Source organism: Benincasa hispida, chromosome 3 (genome assembly GCF_027475165.1).
Source record: "Benincasa hispida cultivar pf3 chromosome 3, pf3_genome.v1.1, whole genome shotgun sequence".
Lineage (NCBI taxonomy): Eukaryota > Viridiplantae > Streptophyta > Magnoliopsida > Cucurbitales > Cucurbitaceae > Benincasa > Benincasa hispida.
In genome coordinates, this window is record NC_143480.1 from 46,679,024 (window position 1) to 46,700,897 (window position 21,874).

At 38.1% G+C, this 21,874-nt stretch overlaps 1 protein-coding gene across 1 annotated transcript; it reads left to right on the forward strand.

Annotated features, from left to right (window-relative positions):
• Window positions 1-11,231: 11,231 nt before the first annotated feature.
• On the forward strand, window positions 11,232-15,956 carry LOC150037310 (uncharacterized). The gene is made up of 10 exons (XM_090311959.1): window positions 11,232-11,357; window positions 11,465-11,608; window positions 11,746-11,856; window positions 11,959-12,377; window positions 12,482-12,641; window positions 12,762-12,917; window positions 13,900-14,170; window positions 14,393-14,898; window positions 15,025-15,186; window positions 15,882-15,956. The coding sequence occupies exons 1-10, from the start codon at window positions 11,232-11,234 to the stop codon at window positions 15,954-15,956; spliced, it is 2,130 nt and encodes a 709-aa protein (XP_090168085.1).
• Window positions 15,957-21,874: the final 5,918 nt, after the last annotated feature.

Genomic DNA, 21,874 nt, shown 5'->3' on the forward strand with positions numbered 1-21,874 from the left:
GCAATTTAAGGAGCGCTTTTATGCAATGTACTTCTCTGCCAACCTAAGGTACAATAAGCAGAGGGAGTTCTTGGAGCTAAGGTAGGGACACAGGTCTGTGGAGGAGTATGACCAGGAGTTTGACGCCTTATCCCGTTTTGCCCCAGAGTTGGTCGCTCCGGAAGCCATGAGGGTAGAAAGTTTCTTTCAAGGCCTAAAAGACAGTATACGAGGTATCGTGCGAGCATTCAAACCAACCACTCATGCTGAGGCGCTTCGTTTGGTAGCCGAGGTGGACCCACAGTCAGGAGATGAGTTTTCACTAGTATTCGGGGTGGGACCTTCATCAGGTTAAAAGAGGAAGGCAGATCAAAAGGCTTTCGAGCCTCGCCCCTATCAGAAGTTCAAGGTTCAGACAGATCGCTTCGTCATTTTAGGCAGCAGGCTGCCGAGACGGGTACGGTGGAGAGGAAGCGACCGGTGTGTAGCTCTTGTGGACGACGTCACTGGGGTCGATGTTTGGCAGGCACCGGAATTTATTTTCATTGCAAGCAGGAAGGGCACTCGGTAGATAGATGTCCTGCTAGAGGCACGTTCGGTCTTGGGAACCAGTTTGTAGGCTGTGATCAGAGGAGTTCGGGTAGGCCCCAGTATCAGCAAGGTCGTGTTTACTCTACCACTCAGCAGGAGGCCAAGAAAACAGGCACTGTTGTGACAGGTACGCTCCCAGTCTTGGGGCATCTTGCACTAGTATTGTTTGATTCAGGTTCATCCCATTCGTTTATATCATCGCTGTTTGTTAAGCATGGCATGTAAGAACTAGAGCCTTTACACTTTTTGTTGTCGGTTTTCACTCCGTCTAGAGAAATTATGTTAGCAAAGGAGAAGATAAAAGCATGTCAGATTGAAGTAGTGAGTCATACCTTGGATGTGACTTTTGGACATGCGGGATTTTGATGTGATTTTGGGCATGGATTGGCTAGTTGCTAACCATGCCAGTATAGAATGCTCTCGCAAAGAGGTGGTCTTTAACCATCCCACGAGAGCCAGCTTTAAATTTAAGGGGGTGGGGACCGTGGTCCTGCCCAAAGTGATTTCTGCCATGAGAGCCTAAAGGTTGCTTAATCAAGGTACATGGAGTATCTTAGCTAGTGTCATCGACACTAGAGAGCCTGAAGTCTCCTTGACTTCAGAGCCAGTAGTACGTGACTACCCGGATGTCTTTCCAGAAGAACTCCCAAGTCTGTCGCCGCATCGGGAGATAGACTTTGCTATCGAGTTGGAGCCAGGCACAACACCTATCTCAAAAGCTCCATACATAATGGCCCCAGCAGAACTGAAGGAACTCAAAATTCAGTTGCAAGAGTTGTTGGATAAGGGTTTCATATGCCTAGTGTGTCCCCTTCGGGTGTGCCGGTGCTGTTTGTGAAAAAGAAAGATGGGTCATTAGGGCTCTACATTGACTACAGGGAACTAAACAAGGTGACTATAAAAAACAAGTATCTGCTTCCCAGGATTGATGATTTGTTTGACCAGTTTCAGGGAGCTACAGTGTTTTCTAAGATTGATCTTCGATCGGGGTATCATTAGTTGAGGATAAAGGACAGTGATATTCCCAAGACAACTTTTCGTTCGAGGTATGGGCATTATGAGTTCGTCATGATGTCATTTGGGTTGACGAACGCTCCTGCAGTATTCATGGACCTGATGAACAGGGTGTTTAAAGAATTTCTTGACACCTTCGTGATAGTCTTCATAGATGACATTTAGGTTTACTCCAAGATAGAGGCGGAGCACGAGGAACATTTGCGAAAGGTTATAGAGACCTTGAGGGCGCAACAGTTATATGCTAAGTTTTCCAAGTGCGAGTTCTGGTTAAAGCAAGTGTCCTTTCTAGGGCATGTGGTGTCCTAAGAAGGTGTATCTATTGATCCTGCAAAGATCGAGGCAGTCATGAGTTGGTCTCGTCCTACCAAAGTTGGAGAGGTACGTAGTTTCTTGGGGTTGGCGGGCTATTATCGTCGTTTTGTGAAGGACTTTTCCCGTATGGCCACCTCTCTTACCCGGTTGACTAGAAAAGGCTTGTAAGGATAGTTTCCAAGATCTCAAGCATAGGTTGGTTACAGCCCCAATTCTCACCGTACTAGATGGAACAGGTGGTTTTTTTATTTATAGTGATGCCTCCAAAAGAGGTTTGGGGTGCGTGTTGATGCAGCAAGGTAAGGTAGTTGCTTAGGCCTCCCGCTAGTTAAAGAACCATGAATTGAATTATCCCACACATGATTTAGAGTTGGCAACTGTTGTTTTTGCTTTAAAAATATGGAGGCACTACTTGTATGGCGAGAAGATACAGATTTTCACCAACCACAAGAGTTTAAAGTACTTCTTCACTCAGAAGGAGTTAAACATGAGGCAGCGTAGATGGTTGGAGCTAGTGAAGGATTATGATTGCAAGATTCTGTACCACCCAGGAAGGGCAAATGTAGTGACGGATGCTCTAAGTAGGAAGGTAGCCCATTCAGTAGCCCTTATCACTAAACAAACTCATTTATGTAAGGACCTTGAGCGGGTTGAGATAACAGTGGTGGTAAGGGAAGTATCTGCTAAGTTAGCACAATTGTCAGTACAACCAAGTTTAAGTTTGAGGATCATTATTGCTCAACGCAGTGATCCTTACTTAGTTGAAGTAGCGCAGCAGGTGAAGACGGGACAGGGTGGTGAGTTCTCATTGTGCTTTACTTGATCATATATGCATGAGTATTGAACGCCTTAAGTTTACTTAGTCACTCACCGTTCGTCAGGCTCTTATTGGTTTATACATTTCTCCTTGCTCTTCTTGGCCTGAAAAGATATAATTCCCGATTAAACTACTTTGAATTCCTAGTAAAATACCTTAAATAATTCATTTATTAAAGGAACTTCCATCAATATTGTAACATCCTAATTTTTTTAAATTGTAATTAAGTTTTTTTTTATTATTGTTGGCTACTTGGATAAATTATATAAGATTTATGTTTTTATGTTTTTTTTGGCCAAGCTAAAATATGATTTAATTGTTTGGAATTAATTGAATTTTATTTTGGCTTGTATTTTGAGAGATTTGGTTATCTATGGAGATAATTAAATATGTATATTAGATTCTTTTTTTTTTTAGGAAAAGGAAAAAATATATATAAATATATATTTTTGGGAGATAATTAACGAATTTGTTTTTTTTAAGGGAAAAGGAAGAGTTTAATTTGGTTATATATATATTTGTGGAAAGGTTAAAGAAAAAAGAAAAGGAAAAAGAAAAAAAAATTATCTTTTTCTCTCTCTTTCGACACGCAAGCAGCCCCCCTTTTCTCTCATTCTTCTTTTTTTTTTTCCTTCCAGCCCTAGCCGCCGCAAGCAACCTCACCTCACCGTGACCTTCTTGCCAGTGTTGTCACAAATAGCCCCACCTCACCGTTCCGTCGATGCTGCGAGTAGCGCTGCCAACCTCGCTGTTCCGTCGACGCCGCGAGCAGCGCCGCCAGCCTCGCCATTTCGTCGCTTCCGCAAGCACCATTGTCTCGCCACTGCGCCACGCCGCGAGCAGCGCCGCTAGCCTCGCAATTTCGTCGCTGCCGCAAGCACCGCTGTCTCGCCGCTGCGTCAGTCGATCGTCGTTTGCCTCGCTGACGTCAGCCCAGCTGTCCAGTTTGCTTCTGCCATCGTTCGCCAGCCACTGCCTTTTTTAGATTGGGTAAGTTTGGATTGTTTTGGGCAAGGTTTGGTGTTGAGTCTTTTTAAAGTGCCTTTTGGTGTTGGAAATGATCTTAGTGTTACCCATTATGTCGACTTTAAGGATTTGGATTTCGAGGCGTTGCTAACAAAGAAAGGACCATTCTCTTTATTGAAGAGTTTCAGTTTTGGTAAGTTTTGTGTAAACTGGTTGGTTATTCTTTTGGATTAAGAGTAATAGTGGAAAAAAAATAAGTTATTGATTTTGGAATTAATTCTTGATCAGATTGGCTACTTGAATCAAGTTTTGGAATTTGACTTGGATTAAGCCACAACTTTGGGTTGATTCAAGTTTTTGAAAGGTTTTAAGGAATTATTTGCGTGAACTTTTGTGACCAAGTTGAGGTAAGTGATACTATTACTCGTGCCTTCGTGTCAGGCGATCTAGATTGGACCTATCAAGTTACTTGGTTGACTCTGGAGCATGATTTTATTTGATATTATGTTTTGCTAGTTGCATGGTGGTTGCAAGTATTATGAGCATGTTAAAATTATGATCAATACTGATATTATGTATGTGATGCATGAATAGACCAATAGAGCGATTTATTGTCTTACCTTGATGCGTGTTATTACTATGTTTGACGATGTGCTTACGAGCCGCTAGACATGCGTGAACCGACAGGTTAACGTTCATGTTATTATCATTTTTGATGGTGTACCTACGGGCCGCTAGACATGCATGAGCCGACAGGTTTACGTTCATGTTACTTTTATTTTCATGTTTCATGTTTTGACGATGTGCCTACGGGGCGCTAGACATGCGTGAACAGACAAGTTAACGTTCATGTTATTATTATGTTTGTCGGTGTGCCTACGGGCCGCTAGACATGCGTGGGTCGACGGGTTCACGTTCATGTTATTATCATGTTTGACGGTGTGCCTACGGGCTGTTAGACATGCGTTTCAAGGCAAAATAGTACGTCTTTTGGTTTTCCTTTCGTCATCAAAAACTGATGTAACTGGATGAGCCACGGGCTTTTTTTTTTTCTTTGCTCATGGATGCATAGTTTGATCCCGATAATGGGATCACTTACTGAGTATTTTATACTCAACCTTTATCCTTAATTTTTTTTCAGGTAAGGGCAAGGACACTCGGGCGACTGACAAGAGGAATCTGTGACAGTGCCAAAGGAACCAGAATTCGCTTCCGCATTTGACTGTTTATATTTTCGCATGTTTTGTTTTTATCCATTCGTGTATTTATCCTAATTTAATTAATTAATTTATCTATTTATTTATTCATTTTTTTTAAAAAATTGTTTTTTATTAAAAAGGATGCCCGGGTTGAACAATTTAAGATTTTGAGATATGTTGAACATTTTTTTTATATACTTAATGCAGTTTAAGATTATGATTATTTTCTTTAATTTACTTTATTTTCTTCAATGAGAATATTTATGCATGCATGCAGTAGCGATTCCCTTTTTAGTAGTCCTAGAAAGTGGGGTTGTTACAAATACAGACAACTTTACTGGCGAGATCCCCTTGAGCGATGCTAGCGAGATCCCCCTGAGCGATGCTAACGAGATCCTCCCAAAGCGATGCTAGCGAGATCCTCCAGAGCGATGCCAGTGAGATCCTCTAGAATGATGCCAGCGAAATCCTCTAGAGCGATACCAGCGAGATCCTCTAGAGCGAGATCAAGATTTTTCTGTTAAATTCTTAGCGATACTCACCTCAATTTCTAGCAAGATTTCCCCCTAGAGCGAGATCCTCCTTACAAAATCAGCGAGATTTCTTTTATAAACGAGATCCTCATGCCCAAATCTCGCTATAATTCTCCACAATGAACTGCTTGCTTGTTCCTCACAAGCAACTATCTGCTTATGCACAAATTCCCTGTTATAACTTCAAAAATTCATAACTTAAAATCCAGAGCTCTTTTCAAGAAACTTCCTTCTACAAACTTGTTTAGATTTGAATTACTTCCTTACCTTAAAATTTTAGCCTAGAATTCCTTATAGTTTGGCTTAAAACTTCCAAACTTCACCTCAGGACCTGATTAATCTGTGGTTCTACCTTTTCTGCAAATTCTCCACTTTTGTTCTTCTCCTCTTGCAATGTTTCTCCAACAGGAAAATATTGAAAACTAGATTCTCATAGCTTTCAAATGGCACCGAATTCGCTAAATTTTTCCTTGTCAATTGCCAAAACCATGCTTTTGAAATTTCACTTCCCTTTTAATCTTTCTGCCGCTTCCTGAGTTCAAAGAATAGATTGCCACGTCACCTCACACTTAGTGCCTCCATCCAGACTAATGATTGAGTTTCTTCATTTAATATATTTTCCTTCCCTTCCTTCATAATCCCTATAAACAACATGAATTTCTATTTAATAAATATGTAATATAACATCCCTTTGGCTAAACATGCTTATCTAGGGAACCTAAGTTCGGGGTTGACAATCATCTCCCACTTAAAAGAAATTTCGTCCTCGAAATTTTACCTGATATGTCATTTGAAAAGTTGAGGGTATCTCTTCCTCATTTGCTCTTTAGTTCCCAAATTGCTTCCTCGATCCCATGATTATGCCATAACACCTTCACCAAAGGAATCGTCTTATTTCTGAGTACCTGATCTTTCCTGTCCAAAATCTCGATGGCCTCTTCCTCGTAAGATAAATCTTCTTTAAGCTGTACCGGTTGTGTTGCTAGTATGTGCATAGGATCAGGCACGTATTTCCTTAGCATCGACACATGAAATACGTCATGTATACGAGCTAGCTCCATCGGCCCTGTAGCCTATAAGCTACTGGACCAACTCGTTCCACAATTTCATATGGTTCGATGTATTGTGGATTTAACTTCTCTTTTCTCCAAAACTGGAGAATTCCTTTCATGGGAATAGCCGGATAAATACCCGTTCTCCGACTTCAAATTCTAGTTATCTTCTTCGTTTATCGGCGTAGCTCTTCTGTCTATCGCAAGCCGTCTTAAGATTATCCCTGATGAGTTTCACATTCTCTGTTGTTTGTTAAACTAATTCTAGACCCAGTAATTATCGTTCTCCGACTTCGTTCTAGCATGCAAGGTCGACCGTACAATGCTTCATAGGGAGCCATTTCAATAGTAGAATGGTAGCTATTGTTGTAGGCAAATTCAATCAACGATAAGTGTGTATCCCAACTTCCTTTGAATTGTAGTACACAAGCTCTTAACATATCCTCCAGTGTCTGTATAGTTCTTTCCAACTGTCCATCTGTTTGTGGATGAAAAGCCGTACTGAAATGCAATTTAGTGCCCATAGCCTTCTGTAAACTAGGCCAAAATTTTGAAGTGAACCACGAGTCCCGATTCGACACTATCGACACTGGGGCTTCATATTGACTGATTATCCTATCCACATAAATCTTAGCTAGACGGTCTAGTGTAAAATTAACTTTTACTGGTATGAACTTGGCCGTCTTAGTTAGTCTATCGACTATTACCCAAATACCATCAAATCTTGAGGGTGTCTTAGGCAAACAGAATAGAAAGTCCATTGTCACATGATCCTACTTCCACTCAGGCACTGGAAGTGCATTGAGTAATCCTGCTGGTCTTTGTCTCTTAGGTTTTACTTATTGACAGACTATACATCGGTCCATATATTCTGCTATGTCTCTCTTCATCTCAGGCCATCAGTAAGATTTCTTCAAAGTTCTATACATCTTGGTACTACCTGGATGCATGACATAAGTGGAACTATGTGCTTCCTCTAAAATGGCTTGTTTAAGCTGTAGCTTGTTAAGCAGAAACATTATCCCCTCCTTTTCTAGCACACTGTCTGCTCCCAATTGAAAGTCAACCCTGATGCCCTTACTCACATCATCAGCAATCTTCTGAAAATCAGGGTCTTCCAACTGATCCCGCTTAAGGTTTTCTACTAACGTCGGCTTTATCTAAAAAGTAGCTTCATTCCTCCTGATGGTTCCACTAATAAGGCGGTTCTGGAATTCCTGAACCCTTGCAATAGCATTCCTCTTATTGAACCAATAATGGCCTTGGGTCCCGAGGATTTCCTACTCAGTGCATCTGCCACAACATTAGCCTTACCAGGGTGGTATTCGATGGAACAATCATAATCTTTAATCAATTCAATCCATCTTCGTTGTCTTATATTTAAATCCTTTTGATCAAAGATATATTTTAAGCTTTTGTGATCTGTAAATATCCTGTAGCGCTCTCCAAATAGGTAATGTCTCCACAACTTCAGAGCTAAAACAACTACTGCCAATTCCAGATCATGCGTGGGATAAATGCCCTTATGTTTCTTAAGTTGACGAGAGGCATATGCAATCACCTTCCCATCCTGCATCAACATACATCCCAATCCTTCTCGGGATGCATCGCAATAAATCTCAAATTCCTTACCTGGAATAGGCAAGGTAAGCACTGGTGCTGATACTAGTTTCCGTTTCAGCTCCTGGAAATTATGTTCACACCCCAACGACCATTCAAACCTCACGCCTTTCTTGGTCAGGTTCGTTAACGGAAGAGCTATCTTAGAGAAACCCACCACAAACCTCCGAAAATAACATGCCAACCCTAGGAAACTGCTTATTTCTGAACCGGTTCTGGGTTGTTCTCAATTAACTATTGCTTCCATCTTCTAGGTATCTACACTAATGCCCTCTGCTGAAATAACATGCCCAAGAAATACTACCCGATCTAACCAAAAATCGCATTTACTGAATTTAGCATACAACTGCCTATCTCGCAATGTCTGCAATACTATCCTCAGGTGGGTAATATGATCCTCCCTACTACCAGAATACACAAGTATATCATCAATTAATACTATCACGAACTGATCCAAGTAGGGATGAAATATCCTGTCCACGAGATCCATGAATACTGTAGGGGCATTTGTCAATCCGGAAGGCATTACCCAGAATTCATAATGTCCATATCTTGTTCTAAATGCAGTTTTAGGAACGTCAGCTTCCCTCACTTTCAGTTGATGATAACCCGATCTCAGGTCTATCTTTGAAAACATCGTGGCTCCTCTTAGCTGATCAAACAAATCATCAATGCGCGGTAACAGATATTTGTTCTTAATCGTTACCTTATTCAGCTGCCTATAGTCGATACACAATCTAAGTGTATCGTCTTTCTTCCTGAAAAACAATACCGGAGCTCCTCAAGGCGATACACTAGGTCGAATGTATCCCTTGTCAATTAACTCTTGCAACTGAACCTTTAACTCTTTCAAATTAGTCGGCGCCATTCTATATAGTGCCTGCGATATGGGAGTTTTTCCTGGAACTAAGTCAATAGTAAACTTCACCTCCCTGTCGGGTGGTAATCCCGATAGTTCTTTAGGAAATACATCCCGAAATTCATTTACCACTGGGACATCTTCTGGGTTCAGCTTTTTCCCTTAAGCAACCATCACATGAGCCAAATAGGCTTTACATCCCTTGCTCAATAGCTTCCGAGCTTTCACTGTCGATATCAAATTCCCCGCAACCAATCATTTACATACGTCAGCATTTCATCTTGGCCATTTGATTTTTTGAGCACTACCTCCTTCTTGGATCGCTCTAAAGAATCTCACTGACCTCGCTCATGGGGATCTCATCAGTAGAGCTGTCTGTGTTGATGAAAGTTCCTTTAATAAACGAATTAATTAAGGTATTTTACTAATAATTCTAAGTAGTTTAACCGAGAATTATGTCCTTTTGGGTCAAGAAGAGCTAGAAGAGGCGTATAAACTATTAAGAGCTTGACGAGCGGTGAGTGACTAAGTGAATTAATGTCTTCAGTACTTATGCATATAAGATCAAGTAAGTACAGTGACATTAATGATGAATTCATACTTCTTCAAGCAACAAATAGATGGAGAATAACTTAACCATATTTCCCAGCTTGTATATGTGTAGCACAGGCCAAGGTATGTCATGTAGTCATTACAACAGTTAAGTTCTAATGTTAAAATATGCTTCCTAGAGGAAGGCTATGAGAGAATGAGTTCTTCTGTAGATGGTAGGCAACAGAACTTATCTTGATGATACAAAATACCCCGGTACCGAAGGATATCTGAGAAGGTACCTGACCAATTTGATACCGAAGGACATTTGAGAAGGTATCTTAGTAGCTCGATACTGAAGGACACAGTTGAGAAGGTATCAGAGCGGAAGTACCTAAGGTATGACGGTACTTAGCATGACCACGTGCACGTAGGCAGTTTTGAATGAGAAGCTAAAGTATGGGTCTCTTGGTCGATAATAAACGTTTGGAGCTAGAGCATTTAGGCTCGTTCTCAACTAGGGAATAATGATGTTTGATGATATCTAAGAATGAAAGCTACATTTAGAGATAATTGCTTGAGATACTCGTTAATATATTTACATGTTTATAGTAATGTAATGCGTAATGTTATACGATCTTATAGTCACTCACTGGGCTTTTAGCTCACAGAATTTCTGTGTTTTCCCTTCTCAGGTAGCGATCAGATTCCTCAGGGTAGATCCTGCTGCTGCTTGCCACCTAAAGACTCGGCTTAATAAGAGGACTTAGATTGATGATCTGTTTATGTACACATGTTTTGTGAGGGACTAGGGCTCTATTAGAGATGTTTGGGCCCATTCGGGAATGTTTCTCCCCTTAGACATTATATCATAGCTATATGCATGTGTTTATATATTATACTTTGTTGAAATTTTAAGGAGGCGCACCATATTCATACATTATTAATGTTCATCAGGTTGGAATTTAGATTAGATGGCTAAGGTGGTAGAAGCTGGCAGTAGGGCTAGTAACTACCGTGGTCATATCCTCTTTTAGATTAAGAGGGTAATCTGGAAGGGAGTGTGACAAGTTGGTATCAAAGCATAAGATTTTGGGAATGAGAGGGGAAGTTCATGCATAAGTCCAAGTCCCTAAGTGTGAGTCCTTAACATGTGTACATTGTATTAGGTGAAATATCGAGGCAACGTGACAGATTGAGTAAGCAGACAGTGGCAGGAATACTGACCCTACCAAATAGAGGCCGAGATGTTGGAGAGAACCCACCGGGTGGCAAAAGAAAGGTGAATGATCTAGTGGGTCAAGAAATGATGTCTGAGGGAGAGTCTAGTACCCCCAAGCAAGGGCAGATTCTCAACTAGAAGATATAGTTTTTGACAGGATAGTGCAGAGATTAGCAACTAGTGTGGGCTCTGCACGAGCAGACCCAAAGAAGAAATATGGTATTGAGAGGTTTAAAGCCATAAGGGTTGTGACATTTGTGGGTACAATCGATCCGGCTGAAGCTGAGTTATGGCTGGATGTAGTTGAAAAATGTTTCAATGTTATGAGTTGTCCAGTGGACAGGAAAGTAGGATTAGCCACCTTTCTACTATAAAAAGGAGTAGAGAAATGGTGGAAAGTGATATTCCCCAGACGAGCCAGTACAGATGTGATGTTATGGCCTGAGTTCAGGAAGGCCTTTAAAGATAAGTATTACCTCAGCTCGTTCCGGGATGCAAAAAGGGATAAGTTCCTCAGATTAACGTAGGGAACGATGTCAGTGGTGGAATATGAGCAGAAATTTACAGAGTTATCACAGTATGCTCTGCCAATTATTGCTGAAGAAAGAGATAGATGCAAGAAATTTGAAGAAGATTTGAGGAAGGAAATAAGAACTCCGGTGACGTCTACGGCTAGATTTTAACCAATTAGTGGAAACAGCAACACAAGTTGAGCGGAGTTTGGCAGATGATGAGCAGTTGCCAAGAGGCAGCAAGGCAGTGGTAGGGCCTAGAGACAGGGGATCCCGACCTCCAGTTGCGACTTAGACTAGTGGAAGTCCATTCAGGGGAACCAGTTGGCAAGGATCCAACAAAAGAAAAACGAGACCCTCAGCCAGTGCAGTTAGCCGATCAGAGATGTCACGAGCTGGTGAGTTAGTAGCCAGCATAGACAAGAGACCGACGTGCCCTAGTTGTGGCAAGAGGCATTTTGGGGCATGCTATAGTGGCAGAGGTGTATGTTTTCAATGTAGACAAATAAGGCATTTCAAGAGGGACTGTCCCCAGGTGAACAGGGATGTCCCAACAGCACAACAGCGAACCTCCCACACAGTTAACCAACCAAAGAGTGCTGGAAATCGAGGCGAAAGGTCAAATGGTGCCAAGCAGAAGAATGTCGTAGGTCGACACCAACAGTAGGGGCAAGTGTACGTCGTGACACATCCGGAGGCAACGAAGTCTCCAGATGTTGTGACCGGTAATGTTATATTATGTGGACAGTCTGCTTATGTTCTATTTGATCCTGGTGCCACACATTCATTTATATCTAGCATGTATGCATCTAGTATAGATAGATTGATTGAACCTATGCCTGAAGAGTTATTTATCTCTACCCCTTTGGGAGATGTGATAATGGAAGATAGATGTTATAATCATTGTGAGGTACTGATCAATGGTCAGAACTTCTATGCTAATTTACTTCCCTTGGAACTGTTGGAGTTTGATGCTATCCTGGGAATGGATTTCCTAAGTAAGTATCGTGCTTCAATAGACTGTTATAAGAAAGAGGTAGTACTTAGAAAATCAAATGGCCAGGATGCAATGCTGCAAGGAATCAAAAGATTAGCCGTGGGGAATCTGATATCGACAATGAAAGCTCGGAAGCTGTTGAACAAGGGATGTAAAGCCTATTGGCTCATGTAGTGGTTGTTCAAGGGAAAAAGATGAACCCAGAAGATGTCCCAGTGGTAAAGAAGTTTTGGGATATATTCCCTAAATAACTATCGGGGTTACCATCCGACAGGGAGGTGGAGTTTACTATTGAATTAGTACCAGGAACAACATCTATATCGCAGGCACCGTACAGAATGGCACCGACTGAGTTGAAAGAATTAGAGGTTCAGCTGCAAGAGTTAATTGACAAAGGATACATTCGACCTAGTGTATCGCCTTGGGGAGCTTCGGTATTGTTTGTCAGGAAGAAAAATGGTACACTTAGATTGTGTATCGACTATTGGCAGCTGAATAAGGTAACGATTAAGAACAAATATCCATTACCACGCATTGATGATTTGTTTGATCAGTTAAGAGAAGCCACGATGTTTTCAAAAATAGACCTGAGATCGGGTTATCATCAATTGAAAGTGAGGGAAGCTAACATTCCTAAAACTGCATTTAGAACAAGATATGGACATTATGAATTTTTAGTAATGCCATTTGGATTAACAAATGCCTCTATGGTATTCATGGATCTTATGAACAGGATATTTCATCCCTACTTGGACCAGTTCGTGATAGTATTCATTGACTGGTGTATTCTGGTAGTAGGGAGGATTATACAACCCACCTGAGGATAGTATTGAAGACGTTGCGAGATAGGCAGTTGTATGTTAAATTCAGTAAATGTGATTTTTGTTTAGATCGAGTGGTATTTCTTGGGCATGTTGTTTCAGCAGAGGGCATTAGTGTAGATGCCCAAAAGACGGAAGCAATAGTTATTGGGAACAACCCACGACTGTTTCAGAGATACGTAGTTTCCTAGGTTTGACAGGTTATAATCGGAGATTTGTGGAGGGTTTCTCTAAGATAGCCCTTCCGTTGACGAACTTGACTAAGAAAGGCATGAGGTTTGAATGCTCGTCGGAGTATGAGCATAGTTTTCAGGAGCTAAAACTGAGATTAGTATTTGCACCAGTGCTTACCTTGCCTGTTCCAGGTAAAGAATTTTAGATTTATTGTGACGCATCTCGACAAGGATTGGGATGTGTACTGATGCAGGATGGGAAAGTGGTTGCATATGCCTCTCGTCAACTTAAGAAACACGAGAGCATCTATCCTACACATGATCTGGAGTTGGCAACAGTTGTTTTGGCTCTAAAGCTGTAGAGACATTACCTATTTGGAGAGTGCTACAGAATATTTATAGATCACAAAAGCTTAAAATATATCTTTGATAAAAACGAGTTGAATCTAAGACAAGGAAGATAGATTGAATTGATTAAATATTACGACTGTTCCATCGAATACCACCCTGGTAAGGCTAATGTTGTAACAGATGCACTAAGTAGGAAATCCTCGAGACCCAAGGCCATTATTGGTTTAATAAGAGGTATGGTATTGCAGGAGTGCAGGAATTCTAGAACCGCCTTATCAGTGGAATCGTCAGGAGGAATGATAGCTACTTTCCAAATAAGGCCTACCTTGGTATAAAACCTTAAGCAGTATCAGTTGGAAGACCCTAATCTTCAGAAGATTGCTGATGAGGTAAGTAATGGCATCAGGGTTGACTTTCAACTAGAAGCAGAAAATGTGCTAGAAAAGGAGGGGAGAATGTGTATGCCTAACAAACTACAGCTTAAACAAGCCATTCTAGAGGAAGCACATAGTTCCGTTTATGTGATGCATCCAGATAGCACCATGATGTATAGAAATTTGAAGAAATATTACTGGTGGCCTGGGATGAAGAGAGACATAGCAGAATATGTGAACCGATGTATAATCAACTAGCAAGTAAAACCTGAGAGATAAAGACCAGCAGGATTACTCAATCCACTTCCAGTGCCTGAGTGGAAGTGGAAGCAGGTGACAATGGACTTTCTATTTGGATTGCCCAAGACACCCTTAGGATTTGATGGAATTTGGGTAATAGTCGATAGACTAACTAAGACGGCTAAGTTCATACCAGTAAAAGTTACTTTTACACTACACTGTCTAGCTAAGATTTATGTGGATAGGATAATCAATCAATATGGAGCCCCAGTGTCGATAGTGTCAGATCGGGACTCGAGGTTCACTTCAAAATTTTGGCCTAGTTTACAGAAGGCTATGGGCACTAAATTGCATTTCAAGACGGCTTTTCATTTGCAAACAGATGGACAGTCGGAAAGAACTATACAGACACTGGAAGATATGTCAAGAGCTTGTGTACTACAATTCAAAGGAAGTTGGTATACACACTTATCGTTGATTGAATTTACCTACAACAATAGCTACCATTCTAGTATCGAAATGGCTCTCTATGAAGCATTGTATGGCCGACCTTGCAGGACCTCATTATGCTGGAACGAAGTCAGAAAACGACAATTATTGGGTCCAGAACTAGTTCAACAAACAACAGAGAATGTGAAACTTATCAGAGATAATCTTAAGGCAGCTCGCGATAGACAAAAGAGTTACACTAATAAGCGAAGAAGAGAACTAGAATTTGAACTCGGAGAATGGGTATTTCTTTGACAATCCCCATGGAAAGGAATTCTCCGGTTTGGGAGAAAAGGGAAGTTAAGTCCACGATACATCGGACCATATGAAATTGTGGATTGAGTTGGTCCAGCAGCTTATAGGTTGCAGTTACAGATGGAGCTAGCTCATATTCACTACGTATTTCATGTGTCGATACTAAGGAAATACGTGCCTGATCCTATGCACATACTAGCAACACAACCGGTACAGCTCAAAGAATATTTATCTTACGAGGAAGAGGCCATTGAGATTTTGGACAAGAAAGATCAGGTACTCAGAAAAAAAAGACGATTCCTTTGGTAAAGGTGCTATGGCGAAATCATGGAATCGAGGAAGCTACCTAGGAACCTGAAGAGCAAATGAAGAAGAGATCATCAACTTTTCAAATGACATATCAGGTAAATTTCGAGGACGAAATTTCTTTTAAGGGGGGGATGATTGTAAACCCCGAACCCTAGGTTTTCTAGACATGCATGTTTAGCTAAAGAAATGTTATATTATATATTTATTAAGTAGCAATTCATGTTTGTTTATAGGAGTTATGATGGAAGGGAAGGAAAAACATACTAAATGAGGGGTGACGTGGCAGTTAACCCTTAAACTCTGGAGGCAGCGAAAAGTTTTTGGCAGAAGAACTTCAAAGGCATGGTTTCGGCAATTGACATGAGAAAATTTAGTGAAATCGGTGCCATTCAAAAACTGAGAGAATCTAGTTTGTAAGGTTGTCTTGCTGGAGGAAGTTTGCACAGGGAGAAGAATAAGAAGTGAAGAAAGTACAGAGGAGGCAGAACTTTGGGTTAATCAGGGCCCGAGGTGAAGATTGAAAGTTCCAGGCCAAACTATAAGGAATTATTAGCTGAAATTTTAAGGTAAGAAAGTTAACTCAATTCTAAACAACTTGGTAGAAGGAAGTTTCTTGAAAAAAGTGCTGGATTTTAAGTTATGAATTTTTAAATTTATAACAGGGCATACGCAGACAGCTGCTTGGGATGAATAAACAACTAGTTGACCGTGGGAGTTATAGCGAGATATGGGGATGAGGATCTCGCTTATAAAGGAAATCTCACTGATATCGCTCTAGAGAATCTCGCCGATCTTGCTCTAGAAGGAAATCTCGCTAGGAATTGGGTTGAGTATCGCTGGTAAGGTGAGTATCGCTAGGATGAAAATTTGCCAGGAAAAGCTTGATCTCGCTCTAGAGGATCTCGCTAGTGTCGCTCTAGAGGATCTCGCTGACCTTGCTCATGGGGATCTCGCCAGTAGAGCTGTCTGTGTTGATGAAAGTTCCTTTAATAAATGAATTAATTGAGGTATTTTACTAAGAATTCTAAGTAGTTTAACCGGGAATTATGTCCTTTCAGGTCAAGAAGAGCTAGAAGAGGCGTATAAACTATTAAGAGCTTGACGAGCGGTGAGTGACTAAGTGAATTAATGTCTCCAGTACTTATGCATATAAGATCAAGTAAGTACGGTGACATTAATGATGAATTCATACTTCCTCAAGTAACAAATAGATGGAGAATAACTTAACCATATTTCCCGGCTTGTATATGTGTAGAACAGGCCAAGGTATGTCATGTAGTCATTACAACAGTTAAGTTCTAATGTTAAAATATGCTTCCTAGAGGAAGGCTATGAGAGAATGAGTTCTTGTGTAGATGGTAGGCAACAAAACTTAACTTGATGATACAAAATAGCTCGGTACCGAAGGACATTTGAGAAGGTACCTGACCAATTTGATACCAAAGGACATTTGAGAAGGTATCTTAGTAGCTCGATATTGAAGGACGGATTTGAGAAGGTATCTGAGCGAAAGTACCTAAGGTATGACGTTACTTAGTATGGCCACGTGCACATAGGCAGTTTTGAATGAGAGGTCGAAGTATGGGTCTCTTGTTGGTAATAAACGTTGGGAGCTAGAGCATTTAGGCTCGTTCTCAACTAAGGAATAATGATGTTTGATAATATCTAAGAATGAAATCTACATTTAGAGACAATTGGTTAAGATACTCGTTAATATATTTAAATGTTTATAGCAATGTAATGCGTAATGTTATACGATCTTATACTCACTGGGCTTTTAGCTCATGAAATTTCTATGTTTTCCCTTCTCAGGTAGCGGTCAGATTCCTCAGGGTTGATCCTGCTGCTGCTTGTCACCTAAAGATTCGGCTTAATAAGAGAACTTAGATTGATGATCTGTTTATGTACACATATCTTGTGAGGGACTAGGGCTCTGTTAGAGATGTTTGGGCCCATTTGGGAATGTTTCTTCCCTTAGACATTATATCATAGCTGTATGCATTTGTTTATATTATACTTTGTTGAACTTTTAAGGAGGCGCATCATATTCATACATTATTAATGTACATCAAGTTGGCATTTAGATTAGAGGGCTAAGGTGGTGGATGTTGGCAGTAAGGCTAGTAACTACCACGGTCATATCCTCTTTTAGATTAAGAGGGTAATTTGGAAGGGAGTGTGACAATCCATCACTTACAATTTTTTTTAAATAATTTTCGAAACCTTATATTATATAATAATATTATTTATTTGAAACATATAACAAAAAATCTTAACTTTTTACCTACAAAGATTTGAAAATTTGTTCTTAAAAAACATGCCAACACAAACAAACACGACTCGATTCTGATGCGAGTGAGGTAAGTCCAACCATCTTGCACTAATTAAAGATTGCCACATGCGAGGAAAGTGGTAGACATGGCTCGACTTGCAGCTTCGTATCTACATGGCTTGGCTTCGTAGTTGGGGCTCGGCGGCTCGAAAAAAAAGAGAGAAAATTTATTTTCTTTACGCTTGCAGGCTAATTGAGATGAGAGTGCAGGGGTTTAGGTCCTATTTATAAAGGATTCGTCAGGGCGTCTCGAAGTGAATCAAGAGATTCAAATAAATATTTGATTTAAATCATGAGATTTTATTATATTATCTATTTTATGTTTAAATTTTAATTTTTAAACCAAATTCAAAATAATAATAATAATGATTTTATCCCAAATTCAAATAATCTAAGCTTAGGCTTTATATAAAGTCAAATCAAATTGTGGTTAATACCTTCAATATATCTAAAATTTAAATAGTGGGTGTAATTCATAATTTGATCCCATAGTAAAATTTAATGAAGCTCAAAGCTAATCTTCAAGTCCTATTTCAAGTTCAAGCCAAGCAGCTTGGATAGAAGTTCAATCTTACACCACATTCAATTTGAATTAAGTGGAGAATAAATTCGGTCAAAATTTATATTAGAATTTATTCAAGAAAGAAAGTCAAAACCGCGACCGAAATTCACATTCGGATAATCTAGCAAAAAAATGTGTGTCAAACATACAAAAAATTCGAAGTCAAGCCTATGTACCAAATTCATAGTTTGATTGGGTTGACACATCAAGTAGGACCAAAGTCGAGAATGTATATCTTACACTTTGATTCAAATTTTATCTTTTTCGAGATTCACCTACCCATATACGTGTATAAATCTCAAAAAGGGGCATTTGTTGAAGGAGATATGTTCTACCAATCACAAATTGACACGTCATTTACTAAATCAATGACGATCATTAAATTTGGGACCAATTAGGAGTTAACATGCGTCCCAAATAGAACTTGAAGACAAATTTCGATGACGCCACGTATTTTCATCACAAGTGTTGGATTGAGTAAAATTTATTTGACCCAATTTGATATTATAATTTGCGCTATAGTCTAGTTAAACCCGAAAATTGGCTTAATTTGGCCCAAAGGCCAGATCCATGGACCAACCAAGCCCAAGTCAAATTAACTGGGCTCAAAAGTCAGACCCATGGACTTACCTAGCTCAAGTCCAATTAATTGGGCCAAAAGATCAGACCCATGGACTGACCAGGTCTAAGTTCAATTAATTGGTCCCAAAGTCAGATCCATTGACCAACTATACCCAAATTCAATTAATTTTTTATTCTATGTTTAAGAAATGAACAAAAATCCCATTATTTTTAGTGAAATGAACCTAGCGGTAACAAATGCAAAGAAGTTACACAATATCCATCATGCATTACAAATAATTCATTCACTACTAACCTACCAAAATGGTCAACAAATTATGGAATTCCAAATGTGAATTTACCATTTTCCAATTAAATTCAAATAAGACAAGTTAGTTCAAATGAATCGTTTGCACATGCTTTTTATTCTTTAAGAAAAAATAAAAATATTTTAATTTACAACTATTCTCTCCTAATTTATTTATGGGTTAATTAATTACAAGTTTAGCCCCTAAACTTCGAAATAAAAGTCCATCTATTACATTTGTAATTTTGAAAGTTGAACAAGCAAATAAATATAAAGTTTTGGGATTGTTTGCAAATTCTTTGTAATTTTTTTTAAGGAAAAAACAATAAAAATATTTTCATATACAATTATCTTCTCCTAGTTTATTTATGACCAAGTGAATTAAAAGTTCAGTCCCTAAACTTAAACATATGTGTCTAATTAGTCCCTATACTTTTTGTTTTGTTTCTACTAGAATTTTTATAAATCAACATTATTTTTTGAAAAAAGTACTAAGAGAAACCCTTGAATTGTGCTAAAATTGTCCAAAACACATGATTATCATTTTCAATTTTTTTTTTTGTTAATAATTTTTGAAATCTTATATTATATAATAATAAGTTTATTTGAAATGTATAACAAAAAATCTTAACTTTTTGCCCACAAATGCCTGAAAGTTTACTATAATTAAATATTTTTACAATTTAGTTGACAAGAGGACATGAACTTCACTTTTATAAGTTAAGAGACGGAATAAACACACAAACCTCAGAATTTAATAACTAAACTTTTAATTTAACCTCATTCTCTCTATTTTTCTTTATTAATTCATCAATAAAAATCCAAGTCAACCACGTCACACATCATTTTCTTATAAACAATTGAGCTTAAATTGATATATACAAGTCATAAACTAAAATGACTTAGTTCTTAACAGTGTTTGCAAAAAAAAAAAAAAAAAAAAGTAAAGTTTTACTAAACACAATGGTTGATTGGTTCCACCGTCAATTATTTACTTCATCATAAAAATCGCTAACATTATTTCAATTTGATGTAAAAAAAAGTTTACGAAAAAAGTAAAATTATAAATATCTTAGGTGGTCATTTACACATTAAGCAAATTAAAAGAGAAAAATATTTGATTACATATAATAGAAGTTCTTGATTGAATTATATTAAAACTAGGGTTTTATTTGTTTATTTGTTTATTTATTTACTTATTAAAATAACCGTATTTTTTATTCTATGTTTACAAAAGAAGAAATGAATTAAATTTCCATTATTTTTAGTGAAACAAACCTAGTAGATAATAAATGCTAAGAAGCTCACAGTATTCATCATCCATTACAATAGTTCATTCACTACTAACTTACCAAAAATGTCAACAAATTATGAAATTTCAAATTATTTACCATTTCCCAATTAACCTCAAATAAGGCAAGTTAGTTCAAAGTTATTGTTTGCAAATGCTTTCTATTGTTTTTTAACAAAAAAAAAATAAAAATATTTTAATTTACAACTATTCTTTTCTAATTTATTTATGGGTTGATTGATTACAAGTTTAGCTCCTAAATTTTAGGTATTTGTTTAATTGGTTCTTAACTTTCAATTTCATGGATAGTAAATCTCTAATTTTTCGATCTTGATAATTAAAAGAAATAAATTAATTGATCTATTAGTAGTGTTTTTGAAAAAACAAAAAATAAAAGTTCATCTATTATATTTGTAATTTTGAGACCAGAACAAGCAAATAAATATAAACTTTCGGAATTGTTTGCAAATTCTTTTTAATTTTCTTTAAGGAAAAGACAATAAAAATATGTTCCTCTACGATTATTTTCTCCTAATTTATTTATAATCGAGTGAATTACAAGTTCAGTTGGTAAATTTTAAGATATGTGTCTAATTAATCCCTATATTTTTAGTTTTATTTCTACTAGATTTTTTATAACTCAACGTTGTTTTCTTGAAAAGAAATCAAAGTTTACTAACTAGATTTGTAATTTTGAAAGTTGAATGAGAAATAAAATATAAATTTTTTACACTAAATTTTAACATAAATTCCATTTCATATATAGTGTTTGGATTAAAACTTAAACTTTTTAAGTTCTAAAGAGAAGACTTTGAATTGTGCTAAAATTGGTTTGAAACACATGATCCATCAATTAAAAATTTATTTTTTTTAAAATAATTTTTCGAAATCTTATATTATATAATAATAATATTTATTTGAAACCTATAACAAAAAAATTTAACGTTTTGCAAACAAAGATCTGAAAATTTCTTCTTATAAAACATACCAACACAAACAAACAACCCGATTCTCATAAGAGTGAGGGGAGCACCCAACTATCTTGCAACAATTAAAGATTGCCACGTGCGAGGTAAGCGACAGACATGACTCATATCGTGGCTTTGTGGATGCACAACTCGACTAGGCGGCTTTGTGGCTGGCGGCTCCTGGGCGGTATCTCGAAAAAAAAAGAGAGAGAATTTATTTTCTTTACTAATTGAGATGGGAATGTAGGGGTTTGGTTCCTATTTATTGAAGATTTGCCGGGTCCCATAGAAAATCAAGAGATTCAAATCAATATTTGATTTAAATCATAAGATTTTACTAGATTACTTAATTTAATTTTATTATTAGTTTTTAAACCAAATTAAAAAGTTAATAATAATAATAATAATATATTCCAAATTTTATCCCAATTTCAAATAATCAAGGCTTAGGCTTTATATCAAGACAAACAAAATTGTGGTTAATATCTCCAATTTATCTCAAATTTAAATAGGGGTCTAATTCATAATTTGATCCCACGGTAAAATTGAATGAAGCTCAAAGCTAATCCTCAAGTCCTATTCTAAGTTCAAGCAAAGTGGCTTAGGTAGAAGTTCAATCTTACTCAACATTCAA